Here is a 22,899-nt window from a genome sequence, read left to right as displayed (position 1 = left end):
TCAGACAAGTGTGGGCCAGTAGACATTCGTATAGAACTGGTTTATCTGATTTATAATTATGTGAAATTCATTTGAAAATAATTTTTGAATGTTGTTAAACATCACTGAAACTTGTTTTCTATTCAGAAAATTTTCGAATACACTGAAACTTGTTTGCTTGAGTTTCAAGAATCTGTTTATAAACTTGTAAAGATGTTATGTTTATGTCACGTTTTATCTTGAATCGGGATTATACAACCGGGTTTTTAAACATGTGTTCGTTTATTGTTTTCACTGTAGTACGGTAATGTTTAAAAGTCACTGTTCGAAATTTCACGTTATTTTGCTGTAGCTTTTATATATCTTGAAAGATTTGTTTTATTTTGGCACGAAATCAAACCACTCAAACATTACTTCTGGTTATTACGTTGATTTTAGGGGAGAGAACAAATAAAACTGTACAGGGCATTTTCATCGATCATGTAAACAAGTTTCGTCTTTTGTAATGTTTGTACTTGTGTAAAGGGCGGAAATTCCAGTTTTACATATATCGATTACTTACGAAAACAAAATGGACTTCTTAAGTATCGGACATTTGATGTTGTAGTCTTCAGCATCAGTTTAAATTGTGTCTATATATGATTAATATAGTGTGGTTGATATACTGTTTTTACACACTCTTCTGATAATTGAAGATCCCTAAGGGACTAGATAAATAATGTAGTGTTAAAAATATTAGGCCTAACGCAATTTCTTATGACGAGTATCTTCTATTATAATAATGCTCAGTTTTTGTCTGTCCTGAAATTGTCCCACGTACCTTACTGTCAAAATACGCATGCGCGCGCACACTTCATTTCAAAGGATGGAAACAAATGGCGGATGTAAATATACTTTAGTAGACGTTTTGTAGAACAACATATTAAAACTTATCAAAGTTAATTTTTCAAATATAAGTCGTACTTAATAAAGGCTCAACTAATGTTAGGCCTAACTAAGACAAATGGAATTCGAGATTTTGGTGTCTGCAATTAGAATTTTTTATATATATAATTAGGGTCATAGGGGTACTTTTTTTTATTAGAATGGGTCACCAAAAATTCCTATTTCATAAAATTGTAACATTTTTCTGTTACGTTATCATAGTATTTAAAGACGTACTGTTGCAATAAAGATGTTAATTTGACCACAAATGTTTTGCGGTTTTTTTAGTAATTAATAATAATCAGTTTAATATAGTCGTATTCAAAATTAACTTTTTTAAGCATTTGGTGAGTATAGAGAAACGTGAAATATCAAGTCTTTGGTAGTAAATATAAGCAAGTTGTACGTGTGTATGTTCAGTTACAGTATATCCATCCACAGAAAAACACGTGTAGTACGTAAGAAAGATAAAGATTGGTTTCATTAATTTTTACACTTGCTTCTTACAACTTGTAAAGTTTATTTTTAAATACTGCTCTGTAAGTTAGGTACTGAGTTGGATGCTACACTCTGTCTCTTGAACTGGATGGGTCAGATTTGTGAGATTTGGAAATGTATTTTTTTTCGGCGTTTTGTTGTGTATAAACTATTTCATGTCAGACTTTTCCGATCCTTCTGTATGGGAGAGTTCAGCAAACTGACTTTTGGTCGCCATGTTTACGCCTTTCTTAGGTACCCTTTGTACGTCATGTTTTATGCATTGATATGTATGTATATATTGAAAAAATATTTTCTGTGTCATATGTCTTGTTTCTCGTAAACCTTTTTTGAACTCCTTATTGTGTGTGTGTGTGTGTGTGTGTGTGTGTGTGTGTGTGTGTAAAAACCACACATACATACATGTATCTTTAATGTATATTTTAAGAATCCCAAACATCTGAAATTGCTTACTGATATAAAACGTAGTTAAAATAATTATTCTATTCTACAAATTTACAGATACTAAACATAATTAAAAATGCCTTATTAATTGTATATTCTAACTTATATTTCCCAAGCAAATTAAATAGTGATATCGTAAATTATAACAATCGTGTTTTAAAATATAAGTAGGCTTACAAATAAATTATAGAACCACAAGCATGCATGTTCACATTTCTCTGTCACATAAGATCATGTTCATCATACTTGTATTATTCATAACACCTTTCTCACTACCGAACGTACTCGTCCTTTTAGATGTGGAGGAGTTATAACTTTTAGCATATCCTACTATTCGTTGGTGAAGAATTACCCAAAACTTGACGGTAGGTGTTATTCAGCTGCTTTCTCTCTATCTACTAACACTGATAACTTAAAGACAGCCAGTACAGATAGTTCTTGAGTAGCATTGTGCGAAATTTAACAAACAAAAATCATAGCAAGTCATGTTAAAAATTAAATAAACAAATGTTTCTGAGTAATAATTTGCATCCCATCTGATTAGATCAAGACTGACAAAAACAAGCCACCCACTCCACGTCACTCAGTTCAGAAATACTCCTGATCAAGACTGACAAAAACAAGCCACCCACTCCACGTCACTCAGTTCAGAAATACTCCTGATCAAGACTGACAAAAACAAGCCACCCACTCCACGTCACTCAGTTCAGAAATACTCCTGATCAAGACTGACAAAAAACAAGCCACCCACTCCACGTCACTCAGTTCAGAAATACTCCTGATCAAGACTGACAAAACAAGCCACCCACTCCACGTCACTCAGTTCAGAAATACTCCTGATCAAGACTGACAAAACAAGCCACCCACTCCACGTCACTCAGTTCAGAAATACTCCTGATCAAGACTGACAAAACAAGCTACCCACTCCACGTCACTCAGTTCAGAAATACTCCTGATCAAAACTGACAAAAACAAGCCACCCACTCCACGTCACTCAGTTCAGAAATACTCCTGATCAAAACTGACAAAAACAAGCCACCCACCCCACGTCACTCAGTTCAGAAATACTCCTGATCAAAACTGACAAAAACAAGCCACCCACTCCACGTCACTCAGTTCAGAAATACTCCTGATCAAAACTGACAAAACAAGCCACCCACCCCACGTCACTCAGTTCAGAAATACTCCTGATCAAAACTGACAAAAACAAGCCACCCACTCCACGTCACTCAGTTCAGAAATACTCTGATCAAAACTGACAAAACAAGCCACCCACTCCACGTCACTCAGTTCAGAAATACTCCTGATCAAAACTGACAAAACAAGCCACCCACTCCACGTCACTCAGTTCAGAAATACTCCTGATCAAAACTGACAAAACAAGCCACCCACCCACGTCACTCAGTTCAGAAATACTCCTGATCAAAACTGACAAAAACAAGCCACCCACTCCACGTCACTCAGTTCAGAAATACTCCTGATCAAAACTGACAAAAACAAGCCACCCACCCCACGTCACTCAGTTCAGAAATACTCCTGATCAAAACTGACAAAAACAAGCCACCCACTCCACGTCACTCAGTTCAGAAATACTCCTGATCAAAACTGACAAAAACAAGCCACCCACTCCACGTCACTCAGTTCAGAAATACTCCTGATCAAGACTGACAAAAACAAGCCACCCACTCCACGTCACTCAGTTCAGAAATACTTTTGCTACAACGCACGCTTTTTCTCTTTTTCTGCGTTTGATTTTTTTAATATTAAAATTGTTTAAAAATTAACGAAATTAATGCTATGTATGTTGTTGTTTTTTTCGAATCTTGAATAATGAAGAATTGTAACTTTTGTAACTAATTTTGTCAAATAGAGCAAGGACGTCATCTTCTCTGTAAAGATGAGTCTCTGATGTGGTACAATCCTCGCTTATTACAGGGTTTCCCCATTAAAATTCGAATTGCATTATTCGAGCGGTATCTAAAGGATTTGTAATTTCAGAGTAGTGTATTTACATAAATGTAATTAGAGCACTCGGCTCGCAATACGAGATTTTCAAGATCGAAATCGGTCGTCGAACATGCCTGCCTTTTCAGCCAGCCCAATAAAAATGCTTCTGGCATTCACTTTAATTTGTTCGACAGTGAGCGAACATAAAGTTTGAAACTGATTCGATTAATATCTGCCTACCGTTTGTGTTTTTATGTAGCTTGTAGTAGAGATTGTTCAGTTAAGCTTAGTAACAAAAAACAAAGTTTGTATATCAGGACGAACGTTAAATCTGCGTGACTTGTTAATGTACACGTTTAGAAATAACCGGCAGGCAACCCTTGTGTGTTTTTTATGTAGCAATAGAGATTGTTTTGTTAAGCTGGGTATAAAAACTTGCAAAATTTCAATATCAGGATAAACATTGAAACCTTCACGTCGTTTTAATGCAAATATTTGGAAACAACTTGTGAGCACTTTTATTTTTTCCAGTTCTCTTCTGATAAGATATAGCAGAAATGATCGTGTCTTTGTTTATTATTAATCATAGAGCTACACAATGAGCTGTCTGTGCTGTGCCCACCTAGGGTAATAAAACCCAGTTTTTAGCATTTTAAGGCTTCAGACTTGCAGCTGCAATAGTGTAGGCAGCAAAAATGATGCTTAATTAATTCGTACTAAAAGCTGGCTGTGCCAGTATTAGAGAAATGAACAGTATAGACTTGTTTTATTTGCTTACGATTTCATATTGTTACATCTTTATATTAATATATAGTTTGTTTTTTCAAGTATACGTCAGTACTGAATATATTGTACAGTAATTTACCTTTCATGGTGTAAATATTACTTCTAAAATGATTTGAATGTAAAACCAAGGCCGTTTCTACAAATTATATCTGCCCGTACCTGTAATTTCTTTCTTAACCTGACTTGTATCTAATGCATGTCTACGTAATTACCTGACTCTAGACTTGTATAGTGGTGCAAGTTGACTGGGCTGTGCACCTTACAGTTTTGGATATATGTTAAGCATAAGAGAAGGAATTTCACTTCGAGTTTTCCTCAAGCAACTAATAGGAGACTTTGAAATAAACTCTTTTGTGTCTCGTCGTACAAGGGCACAAAAAAGAGTAGTGCAAGGAAGTTAAGTTTGGTTTGATGTATCCGCCTTTGTCGTGATTAGAAATAATGTATTTTTATGTATGAGAGTGAGCACCCTAACGAAGTACTATAGCCAGTATCCAAGCTGAAGCCAAACTCCGTCACGAACCTGAAACCAAATTGCAGAAAATTGTTTTTATCTCAATATAAATCTTTACGAACGACCTGTGGTACATGTGAAAAAAGGTTCCGTACCTTCAAACCTAACTTCTTTTAACTTCTTTTCCGTATAGTATCTTCGTATAAACTAATTTTATTTGTTTAAAACCTGTTTTGTCAAAAATAGTAATTTTCCATGGAGTTCGCACTTTTCTTGTTAGTGATGGTGTCATTAAATAATAAGTTATACTGAATTACATTTAATTATCACGAGACTTGCATAGTCTTAGTGGATAGTAGCAAATTAAAATGAATCCCATATCTGCAGTTGTCTCAGTGAAAACGTACCCCTGTTGTGAGACACAAATAAAGCATTTGTCCACTCTGATTATCTGTGGACTGGTGTTTTTCTTTCATCCTTTAGAAAGTTTATTTGTAGTTGTAATCTCACGCTGTCGTACTAAACTCAAACCTGAAGTATCATTTTGGTGTTAATTGAGATGACGGCTGGTATGGGTATTAACACTTTTACAAATAAAGCAGGGAACAACGTTTCGACCCTCTTAGGTCATCTTCAGGTTAACAATTTTGTGAAGATAAAACTAACCAATAATTTTATCATTATACACACATTATCCATAATTTACAAAAAAAAACCTACTAAAAGCGTTGTTAAACTTGAAATATAAAGAACTAAATGACTTGCAGAAACAAAATATGAATGTTAACCCTCTTTTTGTTAACCTAAGAAGTTCGAAATGTTCTTTACTTTATTAGTAAAAGTGTTTATACCCATATCAGCCGTCCTGAGAGCATTTTTACTTCAAGTGGGTTTCTTCTGATCACGAATTAAGTGACATTTCTTTCTTCCTATTGTTTCCTTTTTTTTTATTGGACAGTTCTGTAAGCTTTTAAACTATTTTTAATTACAAGATTGAAGACACCAACCCTTGTCAGCTGCTTGCATATCACACGAGATACTTTGTTAGCTGTGTCTACACAGTTTTCTTATCACTGCTGCAGGTGGTGGATTTACTAACAAAAATTTCACACTTCGCATTGTTGGAAAATGGAGACAACATGTCTGGTTCTACATCGTTAATGTGAGTGTGCTTTGTGCGCTACAAGTCACGTGACATCCGCAGTATCATGCTAATAGCGTATTTGCGTGATAGAAGTAGTACGGCATTTTTACATGTGTACTTAGCTCTACATACGAATGTTTAGTAGAAATGGGAATTCTAATAATTGTTTGAATGTATGATGTACCTAGAAAGTGTATTTCCCAACAATGTTCAGTGAACGGCACATCACAATATTTTTGGTGTGACTGGGAAATTGCTGGCGTCTGTATAACCACATCATACTTTTCAAGCAAATAGAAATAATTTTATAGCTATTCACAGTAGTCGGTGAGTGAAACAAAACTAAATATTTCCGAAAATCGTGAGTATATTACGTATTTATGTAAAAGCTTTTCTTATTAAAATGGTTCTCTTTAAAATGATTGAACAATTCATTTTAAAATTTCGAATGCCACAAAAAATCATAGTAGAGAATGTAAGTCAACCATACTATATGTGTTGTATCTAGTGCCACGAAGCCTTTTGTCAAATACCAGGCCTAATCACACTGCCTGGGATACGATATGGCATTGTCCCAAACTAGATTGAGTTGATAAACTAATCTTTTATCAATATGTTTAAGTCATTACACGTCAAGTTTAAGTTCATGGTTATTAAGAACCTCAAAACTTTTATTATTTATTTTACTTGAGTAAACCGTTTCGTACAAACTTCTGAAGTCGTATGTTAGCCTGTCTATGATTTTGAAGTGACCACAGTGTTGACGGGAGAAGACTACAGTTAGACATCAGCTGTCACTTAAATCAATTAAATTCATTGTTCTTCGGGATTTAAACAGTAACGCCTCCCATCCTCACGGTAAGTTTCACGAGTGATAGCAGCAAAATTAACATTCTGTTTACCTATTTTTAAATGAAAAAAATTATTGTAAGAACCGGATAAATTCAAGAGCCAGAAAAAAATTAAACATTGAGAGAAAAGTGACAATTTTGTTATCTTCGTCTCCAACTCTTGTTTTTTCCGTCATTATGTTTTGGCCGGCCAGTTATGGTCTGATAGTTAAGGCACCCGACTCGTAATCTGAGGGTCGCGGGTTCGAATCCCCGTCACACCAAATATGCTTGCCTTTTCAGCTGTGGGGGCGTTATAATGTGCGGTCATTCCCACTATTCGTTTGTGAAAGAGTAGCCCAAGAGCTTGGCGATTGGTAGTGATGATTAGTTCCATTCCCACTAGTCTTACACTGCTAAATTACGGACGGCTAGTGCGGTTAGCCCTCGTGTAGCTTTGCGCGAAATTCAAAACAAACCATCATTTTTGGACTTTCCCGCCAAAAGACTGCGTTCCTCAGAATAGCGCCACACATTTTGTAAAACTTTGGTTTAATGTACTAAAAATTGTGGTCTAAATTCTTGTTTGGGCAACTGTTTCTATTTAGAAAAATGCGTAACTGGAGCTTTTTCTGAATATTACTTTAATATTTAAACTAATTTTAGATCTATGTATGTAATTTCATAACTTTTGCTTTGAACGATATCTGTTGCGATATCTAATCAATGTTTTAAGTTGATTTTAAAAAATCGACGAAACATGTTTGTTACGTTCAACCTTCATTATATACTATCAAAACTTGCGGTGCAGATGCTTTATCATTAATGAAGACATTTGATGTTTTGAACAAATAGCATACTGAAATACGTAGAAATAAGTAATGGGAAATTTGGATTGATGCTTGTAGTAAAGACGTATGTTAAAGGTTGGTCAATATAAGGAATAAAAAGATGTTGAAGATTAGTCAGTACACGGACTAAGTGATTTTGAAGATTGGTCAGGATATGGATAATAATGCTGAAGCTTGGTGTTTAAGGCCTAAGCAATATAGGTTGCATGAATGGCCAGTTGGTTAGGGTGCTGGACTCTCAATCTGAGACGGTTAGCGCAGGTAGCCCTCGTGTAGCTTTGCGTGAAATTCAAATACAAAGAGAAATGACATGTCATGCGGCCTGTTAACCGTTTATACACTAGCGATGTGTTCCTCGTAAGTTCTAGAACGATCGATAAGACCCTTACGTCGCGATTGATCTAGGGAGATTGATAGTTATTGGTTGTCAACACTTTAAGCATCATCTGTGGCTCGATTGCATAACGTTTTGTGTAAAATCTGTACGTGATGGAGAAAAATAGATATAATTTTTTATTCACAATACTGTAGAACATGTACAATTTTAAGGCAGTAAAACCATCGTAGGTGTGAGTTATATTTAAGTTACTGTAAATGTAGCTAGCTGATTCGTAGTGTATTATAATTGAAGCGTCTTTTGGTTTAAGACGAAAGACAAATGTAACTCCAACAAAATATATTCTATTACAAAATGAAGTCAAAGGAGAACATTATAGTTGGATTGTTAATAAAGTACGTATTATTGTAAATAATTACAGATTATTAATTTAGCTCCTTAGCGCACATTCACTACAACCAGGCGAGGGTTTAAGATGGTGGAAACTTTGTTTTCGTAGAAGCCAGGATGCGCGATAGAGGATATGGCGATCGTTTTTACAGTTGAACGATGTAAGCTTGACATATCAACACTAGTTATTTTAATACTCTATATGAACATTATCTGCTTGGCTTAGCTTTTTCAATGTCAAAGTAACGCATTCTAATGTTGAAATAACACCGATTTTTAACGCTGTGCGCTTACAGTGGCATTTTAGCACTCGTTATTTTGCTTCGTGTAAGACTGGATCTTTCTTGCCAGCCGAAGCAACGCTAATATATTAAGTTTTATGAGGACAAAATCATGCCTAAAGCTTTGATCGTGAGCGTGACCTTCGTTGCGCATCGAAGAGCTCACGTTGTTGTTTAAATATATCTCAAGACGGCTGGTATGGGTATTAAATTTAACTTTTATTAAAATAAAGTAAAGAACAACGTTTCGACCATCTTAGGTTATCTTGAGGTTAACAAAGAGAGTTTGCAAACTCATTGTTAACCTGAAGATGACCTAAGATGGTCGAAACGTTGTTCTTTATTTTAATAAAAGTTTTAATCCCCAAAGTAGCCGTCTTCAGGTACATATTTTACTTCAAGTGGGATTTACCTTGTTTCTCTAATAAAACTGCCCTTAGTTCTCGGAACGTTACTAAAATGGCTGTCTTTGTATGTTAATTGGTTAGGTTTTCATAACTTAAAGGGATTTTCTAGATATGATGGCGCTTCTGGAACGCTACACGATCAACCAACGTGTGTAATGTTGAAAATATTAAATCCAACTACATTTTTGTTGATCTAATTGAATATCACATATTTTTAATAAATTAAAAGTAAGAGGATTATTTGAATTTCTTACCGCGTGTAAACCAGGTATTATTCTTAATGATACATAATAATTGGTGACGTTTCTCATAAGTATAACATACCAGGGACTAAATTGGTAGGTGTTTCTCTGACTTGTTTTTATTGGAACTTACTACATGCTGTGTTTTATCGAGGTTGCATTCACCGGAGACTATTTAGTGGTCATAAACTTCTTTTTCTACATGTATACAGTTGTGGTGCAATTGATTTCGCCGTTGGAATATTGTCGGTGAGAATTAGTTATTCGCAGTTTAAATGTCGCATTTATTAGTAAATTTTAAGAGTTAGTCGCAACTCTGTAGTATATTGAAGTTAATTCGCTGTATCTTATGGTAGTTTCCTTACAAAGAGGAGTAAAACGCGCTTGGAAAGTCACCCAAGCATTGTAGAGGGTCTATGGTCAGATGTTCAGGGTCGCTAACCTGACTTTGGATTATGTGTTACTGGTCTCTCTCGGGATCCTAGGGGCGCTAATTTTGAAAACGTGTTAATATCCTAATCAAAATAGTAGCATTTTCTCCATGGAGAAAAAACAAGGAGAAAAATTACGAAAAAAACAAAACAAAAAACATATATGAAAAATACAAAAAATATAAGGAAAAAAACAAAGAAGAAAAAAATACAAGAGAAATAATTAAAGAAAGGAAAAAAAACTTTTCTTGTGCGTCCATGTATGGACTGTGCCCTGAAATGGGCCTGAGTACGATATTATACTTTTGCTCAGGTCCTAAGGTTAAAAAAAAAAAAAAATCCTAACGTCAGACGCTATCAACGTTCGGGAGGGAGGAAGAGGTCTGATGTACCTGACCCTCCTGGGTATTTAACATCAATACCCAAATACCCACACGGTGAAACTCGAACTCGAAAATCTACCATGAACCAGACTTTCTACACGTTCTCATATACCGTGGACGTATGGCTTAACGAGCTCTACCCCCTTTAGAGGCCCGGTATGGCCAGATGGATAAGGCACTCGACTCATAGTCCGAAGATCGCGGGTTTGAATTCCCGTCACACCAAACATGCTCGCTATTTCAGCCGTGGGAGCATTATAATGTCACGATCAATCCCACTATTTGATGGTAAAAGAGTAGGCCAATAGTTGGCGATGGGTAGTGATGACTAGCTGCCTTCCCTCTAGTCTTACACTGTAAAATTAGGGACTGCTATCACAGATAGCCCTCGTGTAGCTTTGCGCGAAATTCAGAACAAACCAAATTACCCTCTTTTGGTTGGGTATTATAGAAGTATTTGGGACATAATTGATAAACTAAACTTCATCGATACACTGGAATCTTTCTGAATTATGAGGAGGTGTTTTGGACCCCACAAGAATGCGAGGGAATTTAATGCTCGTATAATGGGTATAGAATTACGTATTTGTATGTATACGTAGATTTATTTGTTTCCATTGTGTCTAATTAATTATGAAGCTAATTTGAAGTTAAACCAAAGTTCTTAAAACAGAGGTGTATGCCGTCTTTCAATAATAAATGAGATTATTTTGTTGTAAACTAATAGCATGAAGTAGTTCTGCGGAAGAGCAACGTGGTTAAATTATTCTAATTAGGCCCGGCATGAACAGGTGGTTAAGACACTCGACTCGTAATTCGAGGGTTGCGGGTTCAAATCCTCGTCGCACCAAACATGCTTGTCCTTTCAGCCGTTGGGGTGTTATAATCTGACGGTTAATCCCACTATTTGTTGGTAAAAGAGTAGCCCAACAGTTGACGGTGGGTGGTGATGACTAGCTGCCTTCCCTCTAGTCTTACACTGCTAAATTAGGGACGGCTAGCACAGATAACCCTCGTGTAGTTTTACGCGAAATTCAAAACAAACCAAACAATATTTTAATTTATACTTACTTAAAAATAAAACTTTGAAATATATATAGAAAACCATTTAATTCTACGGTAAGAAAATACTTTTTCTTAGAAATAGCTATCTCCTGTCAAGCCTAATAAGTTTTGTGGCATAATTTTCTACTTATTACTTATTTATTTTAAAAGTATATTGTCATATCTAGCCCTACAGTGGTAGAGCGATACGTCTGATGACTCGCACCGCTAGAAACCGGGTTTCCATACTCGTGGTGGGCAGAGCACAGATAGCATCAAACAAACACACCGTCACATCTACGTGCCTTAAGTTTATATTTCTACGTGACATGTCACAACACTATTCGTGAAAAGTCGCTAGTATTAAATATATTTTATACTGTGGCCATTTATTGCGAGAGGTATGTGTTTATAAAAGCATTATATCTTTATTGGTTGTTTACAGTGATCCTAGCAGTTTTTTTCATGAAGAAAATTCACAGTTAAACTGGTTTTTTATTTGTAGCTCAAAAACGCTACTTGTTTGTGAATCAGAGGTTGCTTCAAATTTCAAACACTGAAAATGTATAGAAAATTATCCCTGCTGACTAAGTTCTGCAGGCTGTATTTGTTCGGTCGTTATCTGAGTTCGACGGTAAACCTCACAAACGGTTCAGGGTTCATTTGATATGTTTTAGTACTTGTATGATTGTTTGAGAGAACAGTGATTACTAATGGGGAGACGAAAAAGTTTATACCTTAATGTAACTCTATATGTTCATACTTGTTGATTGTGTATATGTATAGGTGGCGTATTAGTGACACTGTGGGAAACTCTTGGCATGCGTGAAGTGGGGTGCGCAATAGAGTTGTTTGCTGGAAAAGGCTTTATCAACAGGGTTTCTGAACAGTCTTTTCAAAGGTTGATAATCCATCAAACGTTATTTCGACTGAAATACAGTTATACCGAATCATGTCATGAACTAGTAAGTAACGTAGATACAGCTGCCACCTAGTGACTTACTTTTAATCGGAGTAAACATGTAAACCCGGTGTATAATTTCATCATATGTAATAGGTTATGTATGCTACTAAACTCAGCGCGTATCTGGTACCTACAGATGGCTTAGCGGTAAGTTTAAGGGCTTATGTGATCAATATTCTGGCTCGAGTCCTGTAGCTACATCATAGAAAGCCCCATTATATAGCTTTGTACTTAACAGCAAACAAACCCAGTTGGTTCAATATAACGTTACAGTGAAAATTTGTAATGGAGAATATTCTGTAGACTGGATGAGTTCACTTGGTTTATTGAGGTGATGTACCACAGACATGAACGTAGCTACAGCATTAAACAAATTTGAGAATAACGTCGCTCAATAAAACATACATGTTAACGGAGTTAAATAACGGACACGTGAGATTATTGAGATGTACACTGCAGCTTTTCCTAACACGTAACAGGCATTTAGTCAATAGTTATTAGAATGGTAAAATATTAGAAGATTGAAGTGAAATCATCAAGGTGAGTATTATGTTTTTCCCATTTTTGTTTCTCTGATGCATAGTTTGAATTGTTTAAAAGCACTACTGTTAACAGTGGTTGCTGTTGTATTTCAAAGTGAGAAAAGTTGTATAAGGAATGAAAGTATATGGAACTAAGTAACTGTACTATGCTCATCGGTAATGTCATAAAAAAGACGTAAAAATGTATTTGAATAGTTCTAATATATTCATAGTTGTTGTTTTTTTACAAATTTATGGAGAATTTTTTCGCCCTGTGAAGCCTTGGGTAATTGAAAAGTAGCAGTTTTTTAACTGTTCTTAATGTGAGGAATGGGTTTCTGTAAAAGACAGATCACATGTGTTATAATCCTTTATCAAAATTGGTGAAAAATATCCATGAATCTTTCAGACAGCTTCGGCTAATTAATAATAATGATAAGATTACTAATTGGTAGTTATATTCCTTTTAATCCCGTGGGCCCTTTCAGGATTGTAGGAGGCATTCAGCAGTATCCTGTTTGCTGAGGAATAGTTATTCTTCTGAGCCACTGCAGGATCTTATAAGGTACTTGGCTGTTATCAAACATGTTGAATACTAATCTGACAACATTGGATGTAATGTGTGCGTCAGTATCTAGGTGTGTAACCGATACTTCTGCACCACCTATTGAGTAGCACAATAAACAAATGTCCTTTGGTTTATCAAAATTCAATTAGAAAAATAACTACATGTGCAACAACCATTTGTTGTCTTTAAATTGAACACAGTTTTAAATAGAAGTAATTTTCTCACAACGAAAAACAACTTTTACAAGAACTGTACGTGAGGGTATGATTATATGTTTAATGATGTAGTTTGTAAATGTAGTACTGAGAAACTGGAATTATTTAAAAACTTTTTTCTATAACCACTTTTAACATATAAAAGTTCAACTATTCATACGAGTAAAATGTATGAAAAGTTTGAGTTTTGTGCATTGAATGGTTTTAAAGCATGTAGTTAGTTAAAGAGCGCAAATGGAATACTTTTTCCGTGCAGTAGTTTCTAGAAAGGATAATCAGTGATGACGAGAAAACCCACTTGTAGAGAAAAATATATATGTAGAAACGGCTGGTTTGGGTTGAGAAAATTTTTTATGCAGAGGATCGAACAACGTTTCGACCTTCTTCGGTCATCGTCAGGTTCACAAAAAAAGAAAGAGTTACCCAACCCCCTCAAACATATGGTCAGCTATCGGTCAGTTACCTCTTTCTTTCTTTGTGAACTTGACGATGACCGAAGAAGGTCGAAACGTTGTTTGCTTCTCTGCATAAAAAAAATTTCTCAACCCAAATCAGCCGTTTTTACATATATATTTTCCAGAAAGGCCCGATTCGTAATCTCAGAGTCGTGGGTTCGAATCCCGTCACACCATACATGCTCACCCTTTCAGCCGTGAGGGCGTTATAGTGTGACTGTTAATCCCACTATTCGCTGGTAAAAGAGTAGTCCAAGAGCTGGCAAAAATCGTTTTTAGAAACTTTTGTATTTTTTCTTTTGAGTGAGGTATGAATACTACGATTAGTAATTACTAACAAAAACAGCAGTTCATATGGCTAATAAATGTAATACAGCATGGTCTTATTTGATTTATACTTCATGAAGAGCTTGTAAAAAATTGTCTTTGAAAATTTAAATGTATTCAAATATTAGATATCTTCGTTCGTGTGTTTTCTTTTAATCGAAAATAGTTGTGTATCTTGCTATATCTAAGCATTTAAGTTTAATGATAAAACTGAGGTACTGTTCAAACATTTATCTTGTTAAGGTTATACATATGTATGATATACTGATAGTGTGCCAGTAAAGTTTCATATGCACATTCCTTTAGGGTATATCTAAGATGTACAGGCTATAGTAGTTCAAGATGGAATGTAGCCATTCTGCTCATAGTTCTGACAGAAAGATGTTAGTATAAGTAGAAGTGTGACAATTGTAGAGAGGAGCGTATATATCATTAACAAAATGAAATTATTTATGTTCATGCTTAGCATAGTTTGTTTTTAAATTAGATTTAGCCTTCTAATGAACAAGATGTGTCTATATTTAGACTATAAATCAGTATTTATATTGCTTTGCTTATGCTGTACTGAACAATTATGTCACTGTTCTGAGAAGATCCACGTGACATGTTCGATCTGAAATTCTTTTTCCAACTACGATATGTTATATCCCAGAAATTTACAAAATCTATTAAACCGAAGTGTTCTAATCAGCAACTTGTATGATGTGTTGTGCCGAATTTCTTATTGTCAGAAGCAGCTATCAGTTTGCACCTGTCTTTTTGTTCGAATGAAGTGTTTTTAACGTGAACGGTATTGTACCTTATCTTTAAACTGAAATACTTCTTCACCGCAGGTCGTAAAATAACATTATTAATTTAGGTATTGATAGTATTAAGTGCGATAAGTTTTAGTCCAGGTTAAACTAACACAAAAAACCTACAAACTTATAGTGTTGATTTAACTATTTATCGAATACAGACTGTGCTTAATAGAGGCTTAACTAATACTAGGCCTAAGACAAGTGGACTTTAGGTTTCGGTGTCTGCGTGTATAATTATTTTGTGTTGAGTGAAATTGAAAGTTCTCACACACCAACTTAATACTTGGCATTCATTTGCGTCCTGTTAAGTTAGTTATCTGGAACTATAATCGATTACGGTGTAGGTTTGTGATTTTTTATATCAACTGTCTCACTGTTGCAGTAAAATACTAATTTGGTCACAATTGTTTTGTGGGTCATTGATAGTAATTTTGTTTAGATGTATTCTGAACCGTAGACAACGAGTAATTAATCCTATGCCTTTGTAGGTACCATCCAACCACGCACTAAGTATAGGCTCATTAGTTAGATATGAGATATCTAAAATAATAATATAATATTAAATAGTGGTTATAGTTACATTGGTTTAGCACTTGTAGCACGAATAACGTCTATTCTTAGTGCATCCATTGGTGTTTTCATAGTTTGGCTGATAGGTTGTAGCCTAGCCTATCAAATCAATCCCCACCCCAACTGGTTCTAAATGAGTTCTGTAGATTGCTTTGGGCTCCCCAGTGGCTCAGCGGAATGTCTACGCATATATTGTGAAGCTTTGTGTTCAACTACAAACAAACAGAACGCATCTATGCTTTGGATGAACGATTTCAAAATGTTAATTGTTTCTTTTAAATCAGCTTGTTTAAAGCAGTCGCAATAAATGGTTAATATAAGCACCATCTAGTTCTTACATAAATTGGCTTCAATTCCTCTTTTTAATAACTCGTCTATTACTTAAATTTTGTTTAGTTTTATTTTTTTAATGAAAGTTCGTGAATATCACCTGCTGAATATGGAGTTGCTTTGTAGAAAACGATATTATTTCAAATTGTTCATCCATATTTTAAGCTTACTGTATTAAATCGCGTCGTACTTGACGTTGTAATTACCGTACCTTCTTTGTGAATCCTAGGATTAGTGACTCACAATTGACGTTAAAAACACGTTCCGCAGTTTGAGGCCGTGTTACAAGAGTGATGATCAAATCTCACCATTGGGTCTGATAAGAGTACCTCAAAAGTTGGCGATGTTTGCTGTCGATCATCTGTTCTTTCCTTGTTTATAACTTAAAAATTCGGCGGCCGTGACCAGATAACCCTTGTGTAACTTTACGCAAAAATTGTGAAACCGTATGGTTCGATCTTCAGTTTGTATTTCGTCATTGTTATTTTATAGATGAAAGAAATGTTGCAATGGAAGTTAAGGCAGAATTACGATTTATAATTTATAAACTTGTATTACTCTGTGTATGACAAGCGCAGCTACAACGTGATAAACTATCCAAAATAGTCTAGAAGAAATGTTAACCACAAAATTATTTTTCGTTTGCAGCTGTTTATTTAGCTGTATCCTGTATTTTTAGGGTTATTACTTATACGTCTTTTGTTTTTATTCATTTTTCCCTAATGCAAAAGACCGTTCCCAAAACGTGTGTATTCATCTATGACAGCATTTAAAAGTGAGAACTCAAGTTTTTTTATACATGTATATAATATGAACGTCACATGTCTCTCGGGGCTAGGAAAAACATTTCTGTGCAATTTTCGAGTTCATTAGAATTTTATTTAACTTCCTGAACTGTGTGTAGCCGCTTCTCTCCCTCCCCCCCCCCAAAAAAAAAATCGCACACGTTATCTCAAAAGTTGAAAGGGATATGTTAAGTTAAAGAGGCTTTGTCTCCACGCGCAGTGCATTTTATTAATATATGTATTAAAACAGTAGTTATTAGTTAACACTTTTTAAGCACTGACTCTATATAAAGTTAGTAATTGGAGGTCTATTTGTAGTCTAATGACCCCCAGTGGCATAGCGGTATGTCTGCGTACTTCCAACTCTGTAATTCGGATTTCGATATATGTGTTAGTCAGAGCACAGATAGTCTATTTTGTAACTTTATGCTTAATTACAAACAAACAAAATTGAAGTCTAAATTTAACACATAAACATAACGTAAGGCTTAACTAAAACACTACTTGGTAAATTTTATTTTGCTTTTGTTACACCTCAGTGTCATAAAACTTCTGAGTTAAACTATATTGTTCTTATATCACCAAAGTTATCAAAAAGTTAATTAAAACAAACCTTTCAAATAAATCAACATGAATATTGAGCATTCAACATAAACACTATAGTTGGCCTAAGAATAATCAGATGATAGCTTTGTTGCTAAGCAACGATGTTTATTTTTAAGCATTCATAAAAAAGGAGCTTGAGAACGTTCAATACAGAATAACAAAGGGAATAAAACCATTAATAGTTAGTGATATACAAAGTTCAGTGTTTCTCATTTCGAAACGTTGCGTTTCAACAATGGCTTTTATATTATGTTGCATAACAACTGAAATATGACCTGATACTGTTGTTACTCTGTGTACTAAAAGTGTGAAATGACGTTTACACTGTGCAGTTTAACTATTATGACTAGTATTATTCAAATAGAATGAAATATTTATATTTTAAATGAATGGAACATGTAGTATTAGTCACCTCAAAAGGAGTAATAGTTGATGTGTAGGAATCCATGTGATATTAATATCAGTTAGTTAGAACAAAACAGAATTATTCTGATTCAGTACACAAGTACTGTCATAACTTATAAACAGAATATATAAAATGAAATTGTATTTGTTTTTTATTGGATAATATGCACCATCTGGATAAGTACCTTTTTTTTTTTTCTTTGAAATGCTCCAACTTGTTGGTGTACTTGTTTCTTTTTCGTTTAGTATTCTCTGTCGGAATTTTTCTTCCATTTTATTTTCTTGTATGTCAGTTGAAAGTCTCTTGTTCTGAGACTTGTTTCCTGTTGTACATACTTCATAGGTTCAACCTTTTGCTTTGGGATTTGATTTACGAGTGACTTTTTTTTATAATACACACATCCTTTATATGCAAGCGTCAGTCATTTATGGATATCAGTAAGAAGTGACTTGTCTTTTGAGACACCCAGAATTGCTTTTTGGCGTACAAAGTTTTCATTTCTTGGTTTTAATTCTGAAGTGAGAATGACTTGTCTTGTTGGGAAGCCGTATTTAATTCATATTATCATACGCACTAGCTTCTTGTTTCCTATTTAACGCGTGTTCCCAGATGTTTGTTTTCGGCTTTGTGCTAATTTGGGTTGTTTGGTTTGGTTTATTAGGAATTTTGCGCAAAGCTACTCGAGATCTGTCTGCACCAGCTGTTTCTAATTCAGCAGTGACAGACTAGACGAAAAGCAGCTAATGAACACCACTCAGCACAAACTCGTGAGCTACTCTTTTGTCAACGAATAGTGATATTGGCCTTCACATTATAACGTTTCCAAATCTGAAAGGGCGAGCATATTTGGTGAAGGAACTTTGCATATTGCGAGTAAGAAGCCATAATCGCCATGTCATCCTAGCTCTCAGTATGAAATGTCACGTGGAAATTCACAGTGCAGTTTTTGCCTATTTCTTGAACAACAGTCATAGACTATTAATTTTAGATTCCACAGTAGTTCATGTTTTTCTCTCTTGTTTTTTCCATCTTTGCCAGTGCTTTGTGAAGTTTTTTTAATTTCTGGTAGACCAGTTTTAGATTATTATTATTTTCGATTCACGCACGACAGTTATCAATGTTTGTAGGACTCTACAGTGTGTATATTGCTTACACTTTAATAATTTTACCCCCATTTGATAATGTTACTTCAATATTTTGTTAATGAATCTGTGAATTAATGAGTACCTAAATCGGATTATTTGGTTCTTGGTAACAAAAATTTAACAGCCAAAGAAATATTATGTGATATGTTATTTTTCTACATGTGAGCAATCCATAAAATTTAGTATTAGATAACTATCTACAGTGTTTTGTAGAACCACGTTATAGCATTCATCATCCATTTATAAAACCGTGCTGTTATGTTTATGACCTAATCACCCGATATGGTAGCACGGCAAACGTAGCAACCATTATTTGAGCACGGTAGCCCCCTAATATATCCGTTTTTTCATGTGTTTTTGTTGCACAGGTAACACTGCATCTGTGCTTGACCGTTTAGTGTGTGACGCATTAAGAATGATAGGTTTAACTGTTTAGTAGAGGTTAAGTCTGTATTTGTATGTTCTAGTTGGATTGTCCACTCGTTGTAGCACTTTGAAACGTTTTTACATACATTTTTTATGATATTTATGATTATAGAGGCCATTTCAGTGACAGCATTCATGGGCTACTCAGTACTCTTTAGTGTTATTTTATCTTGATGTTATACTTTTGAAGAAAAAGTTGTCATGTATTTGACTGTTTGTTGTTATAGAGTTGGCCATCTTTTTCAACTGTGTAAACATGCGTTGTGACTAATGTATAGAAATCGCATTTTCCAGAAATCTGCAATGATTATTCATTTGTGAATAAGTGTAGTTTGTTGTCCCACAGTTGCTCATCTGTTTAAGCTGTATAAATATACATTGTGACTAACGTATAGAAATTAGGTGTTACAGAAACGTACTATGTGTATTTATTTGTGAATACATGTAGCTAGATCGGATTGCAAGTTTTTTGGATGAACCATTACTTTATATAGTATTTGGAGACAAAGTACAATTTTCGGATGCACGTGTAGAAATGGCAAGTTACACACACACACACACACACACACACACACTTTGATATAACTAATTAATGTAACGGATCAGGTATTATAAGTAGTTGTTATACGTATGGTTTTATTTGTTCTCTAGAACAGTAATTCTTAAGCTATGTTAGCTGACAAGTTTTAACATATTTAAAACACCAGGAACTTGAAAGGCAGACTGGGTGAGTTACCCACTAGTCAGCACTTAACGTGAATTTATTTCCTCGTATTTACCTCTTTTTGGTAAAGAGATATGCGTTGTTCACTCAAAGGTCTCACTAGAAGGTTATGAGGTGTATAGTAAGGTTGGGAACAAGGTCTTTAGACGCTCGTCGGAAATATAATAAAAACGCGTATTGTGTTAGAAAAATATTTGATAAAAATAAATCAGTCTAGGAGTATTAATACATTCTAGCGTCTTATGTTAAATTATGTCCTTATTTATTAGAAACTTTTTTGTTAAATGTTAGCCTAATCCGTGTGAATTTTTATTTTTCACTGACATAGTATGAATAGTGAAATATAAGCCCTAAAATTCTGTCAGTATGAGCATATTGTTTTCCAGATTGTACGTGTATCCCTCGATTCACTAAAGGAAAACGTTCTTGGAGAACGAAAGTGTAACGAAGATACATAAATCGAGAACGCTTTTCCGGTTAAAGTTAAGAAATAGGGTTTGCGATACTGACCTAAAATGCTTGACCACTCTAAGGTAACATTTTCTTCTTCTATAAGGTAAGAATAATACTGTTACACTTAACACACAAAAAAAAACGCATTTAAATTTGTAAAATAGAAATCGTAGTGTTTTGTTTGTTAAGGTTGGTTGGTTGGTTGGTTTGGTGTTTTATGGCGCAAAGCAACAAGGCTATCTGCGCCATACGGCAGTTAGTGGCGAGATAACTTCATCAGACAACGATGGATCATCAGCTGCTAAATTTGAATTACGTAGTAGTAATAAGTATCTTTGTAACTGAGAAAAATAGGTCTTTAGTTGTTTAAGTTTCGTAATAGTGAAAAATTGTTTCGTAAGGGCAAAACTGTCTTACATCTTTTACGTAAGTTTCGTTACAGCGCAAAATGTGAAGGGAAATTGAAAAACATGCCATTAAAAGTTGATTACGTTAGTGTTATAATATCACGGTCAGTCCCACTATTCGTTAGTAAAAGAATAGCCCAAGAATTTGTGGTTGTTGATGAAAACTAGCTGCCTTCCCTCTAGTCTTTCACTGTCAAATTAGGGACAGCGAGCGCAAATAGCCCTCGTGTAACTTGACGCGAAATTCACAACAAACCAAACTGAATTGTTCGATCATCGTCTTATATATATCAAATATGTACAATAATAGTTTCTAAAAGGCCGTTACCCTTTGTATAATTATAGTAATACATTCAATTCATTTTTCACCACCAGAGGGCAGTACATTTACTGCAGGTATGAGCAAATTGCCCGTGCAGTACAGACATGTACATGTATCTGTAATCTTTAAGTACTAGAAATAGATAGCTGCAAGGCGTTGTTATAGTTAAAAGCTGTGCATCTGAGTTGTTTGAAAATACTTTCAAAGCTTGACAAAACTACATTTTAATGACGTGAATAATCGCTGGGAATGTTTTCAAAAATCCAGTTGTTACAAATACCAAGCTGGGAGGGCATACCATGTCTGACAGTAACATACTCGGGATTTGGTGATACAAATACGTAATGAAGGAGGGGCTACACTTCCTCATCATGGAAAGCAGCCTTTGAAGACATAAAAAAATTCACTGGACAATCATAAGTATTTATAGGTTCCATATGAGAGTTGCAAAATATTTTATTTGTTTTGTAAGTGTATTTTCACAAAACTTCACATACGTATGATCGAAACCAGTGGTCTGTATGAATTGTACTGATGTACTTTTGACAAATCTGTATTGGAGTCAATCACTAGTAGAAATATACTCTTGATGACGAGAAACCCCCTTGAAATAAAAATGTATTTCAGGACGGCTGGTTTAGGTATTAATAGTTTTATTGATAAGCAGAGAACAACGTTTCGACCTTCATAAAAGTGTTACTACCCAAACCAGCTATTCTGAGATGCATCTTAATGAATCTGTTGTAGTCGGTGATTAATATTAATGTATGTTTGATAAATCTGTGTTGGGAGTCAGTGATTATCAGGAATTTACTTCTGATAAATCTATTTAATAAAAAAACTTTCTGTAAAAAAACAAGGTGGAGGGATTTAGCGTGCAAATTAAAAAATGAATTAGAAATTGGCGGCTAAACTTATAATTATACGTATTGCACTGATAATACTTTTACAGCAAATATCCATTACTATTTAGCCATTATAATAAAAATAGGAAACATTATGTCCCATCTGCTGTAGAAGACATTCTTCAAAGTAAGCATTATACGTAACAGTTTCCTTCATCAGTAATGTCGAGAGAGCATCAGTAGCTCATTTGTCTTGACTACTTCATTTTGATACAGGCCCGGCATGGCCAGGTGGGTTAAGGCGTTCGAATCCCCGTCGTACCAAACATGCTCGCCCTTTCAGCCGTGGGTAGCCCAAGAGTTGGCGGTGGGTAGTGATGGCTAGCTGCCTTCCCTCTAGTTTTACACTGCTAAATTAGGGACGGCTAGCGCAGATAGCCCTCGAGTAGCTTTGCGCGAAGTACAAAACAATCATTTTGATACAGCATATTATAACAAGTAAAAATAAAACGATTTATTGTGATAATGAATTACAGTATATAAGCAGCTCAGGGTGCAAGTTGATTTTATGTAGAAGCCCTCAGTAGAAATGCCATCACACTTTTGTGTACGTAGATTATCGTGAAGTAAAGAAGGTTATGAACCTCCCTCAACAGTT

The 22,899-nt window shown here is 34.9% G+C and overlaps 1 protein-coding gene across 9 annotated transcripts in view; it reads left to right on the top strand.

The window, feature by feature from the left end:
- Positions 1–22,899, top strand: part of LOC143249453 (uncharacterized) — a 224,768-nt gene that overhangs the window by 156,060 nt on the left and 45,809 nt on the right. Inside the window, exon 1 of one of the 9 annotated variants that reach the window (XM_076499323.1) lies at positions 12,179–12,337. The exons of 7 other annotated variants lie outside the window; for them this stretch is intronic. In XM_076499323.1, coding sequence (XP_076355438.1) covers positions 12,194–12,337 — 144 coding nt within the window. In that variant the 5' untranslated portion in view covers positions 12,179–12,193. Of the gene's footprint in view, positions 1–12,178; positions 12,338–12,417; positions 12,484–22,899 lie in introns of those variants that run through there. One more of the 9 variants, XM_076499324.1, reaches the window with a different exon arrangement.

This window comes from Tachypleus tridentatus, chromosome 4 (assembly GCF_004210375.1).
Source record: "Tachypleus tridentatus isolate NWPU-2018 chromosome 4, ASM421037v1, whole genome shotgun sequence".
In the NCBI taxonomy this organism is placed as follows: domain Eukaryota; kingdom Metazoa; phylum Arthropoda; class Merostomata; order Xiphosura; family Limulidae; genus Tachypleus; species Tachypleus tridentatus.
Note: the sequence above shows the minus strand (reverse complement) of the source record. Positions and strands in the feature narration are given on the sequence as shown.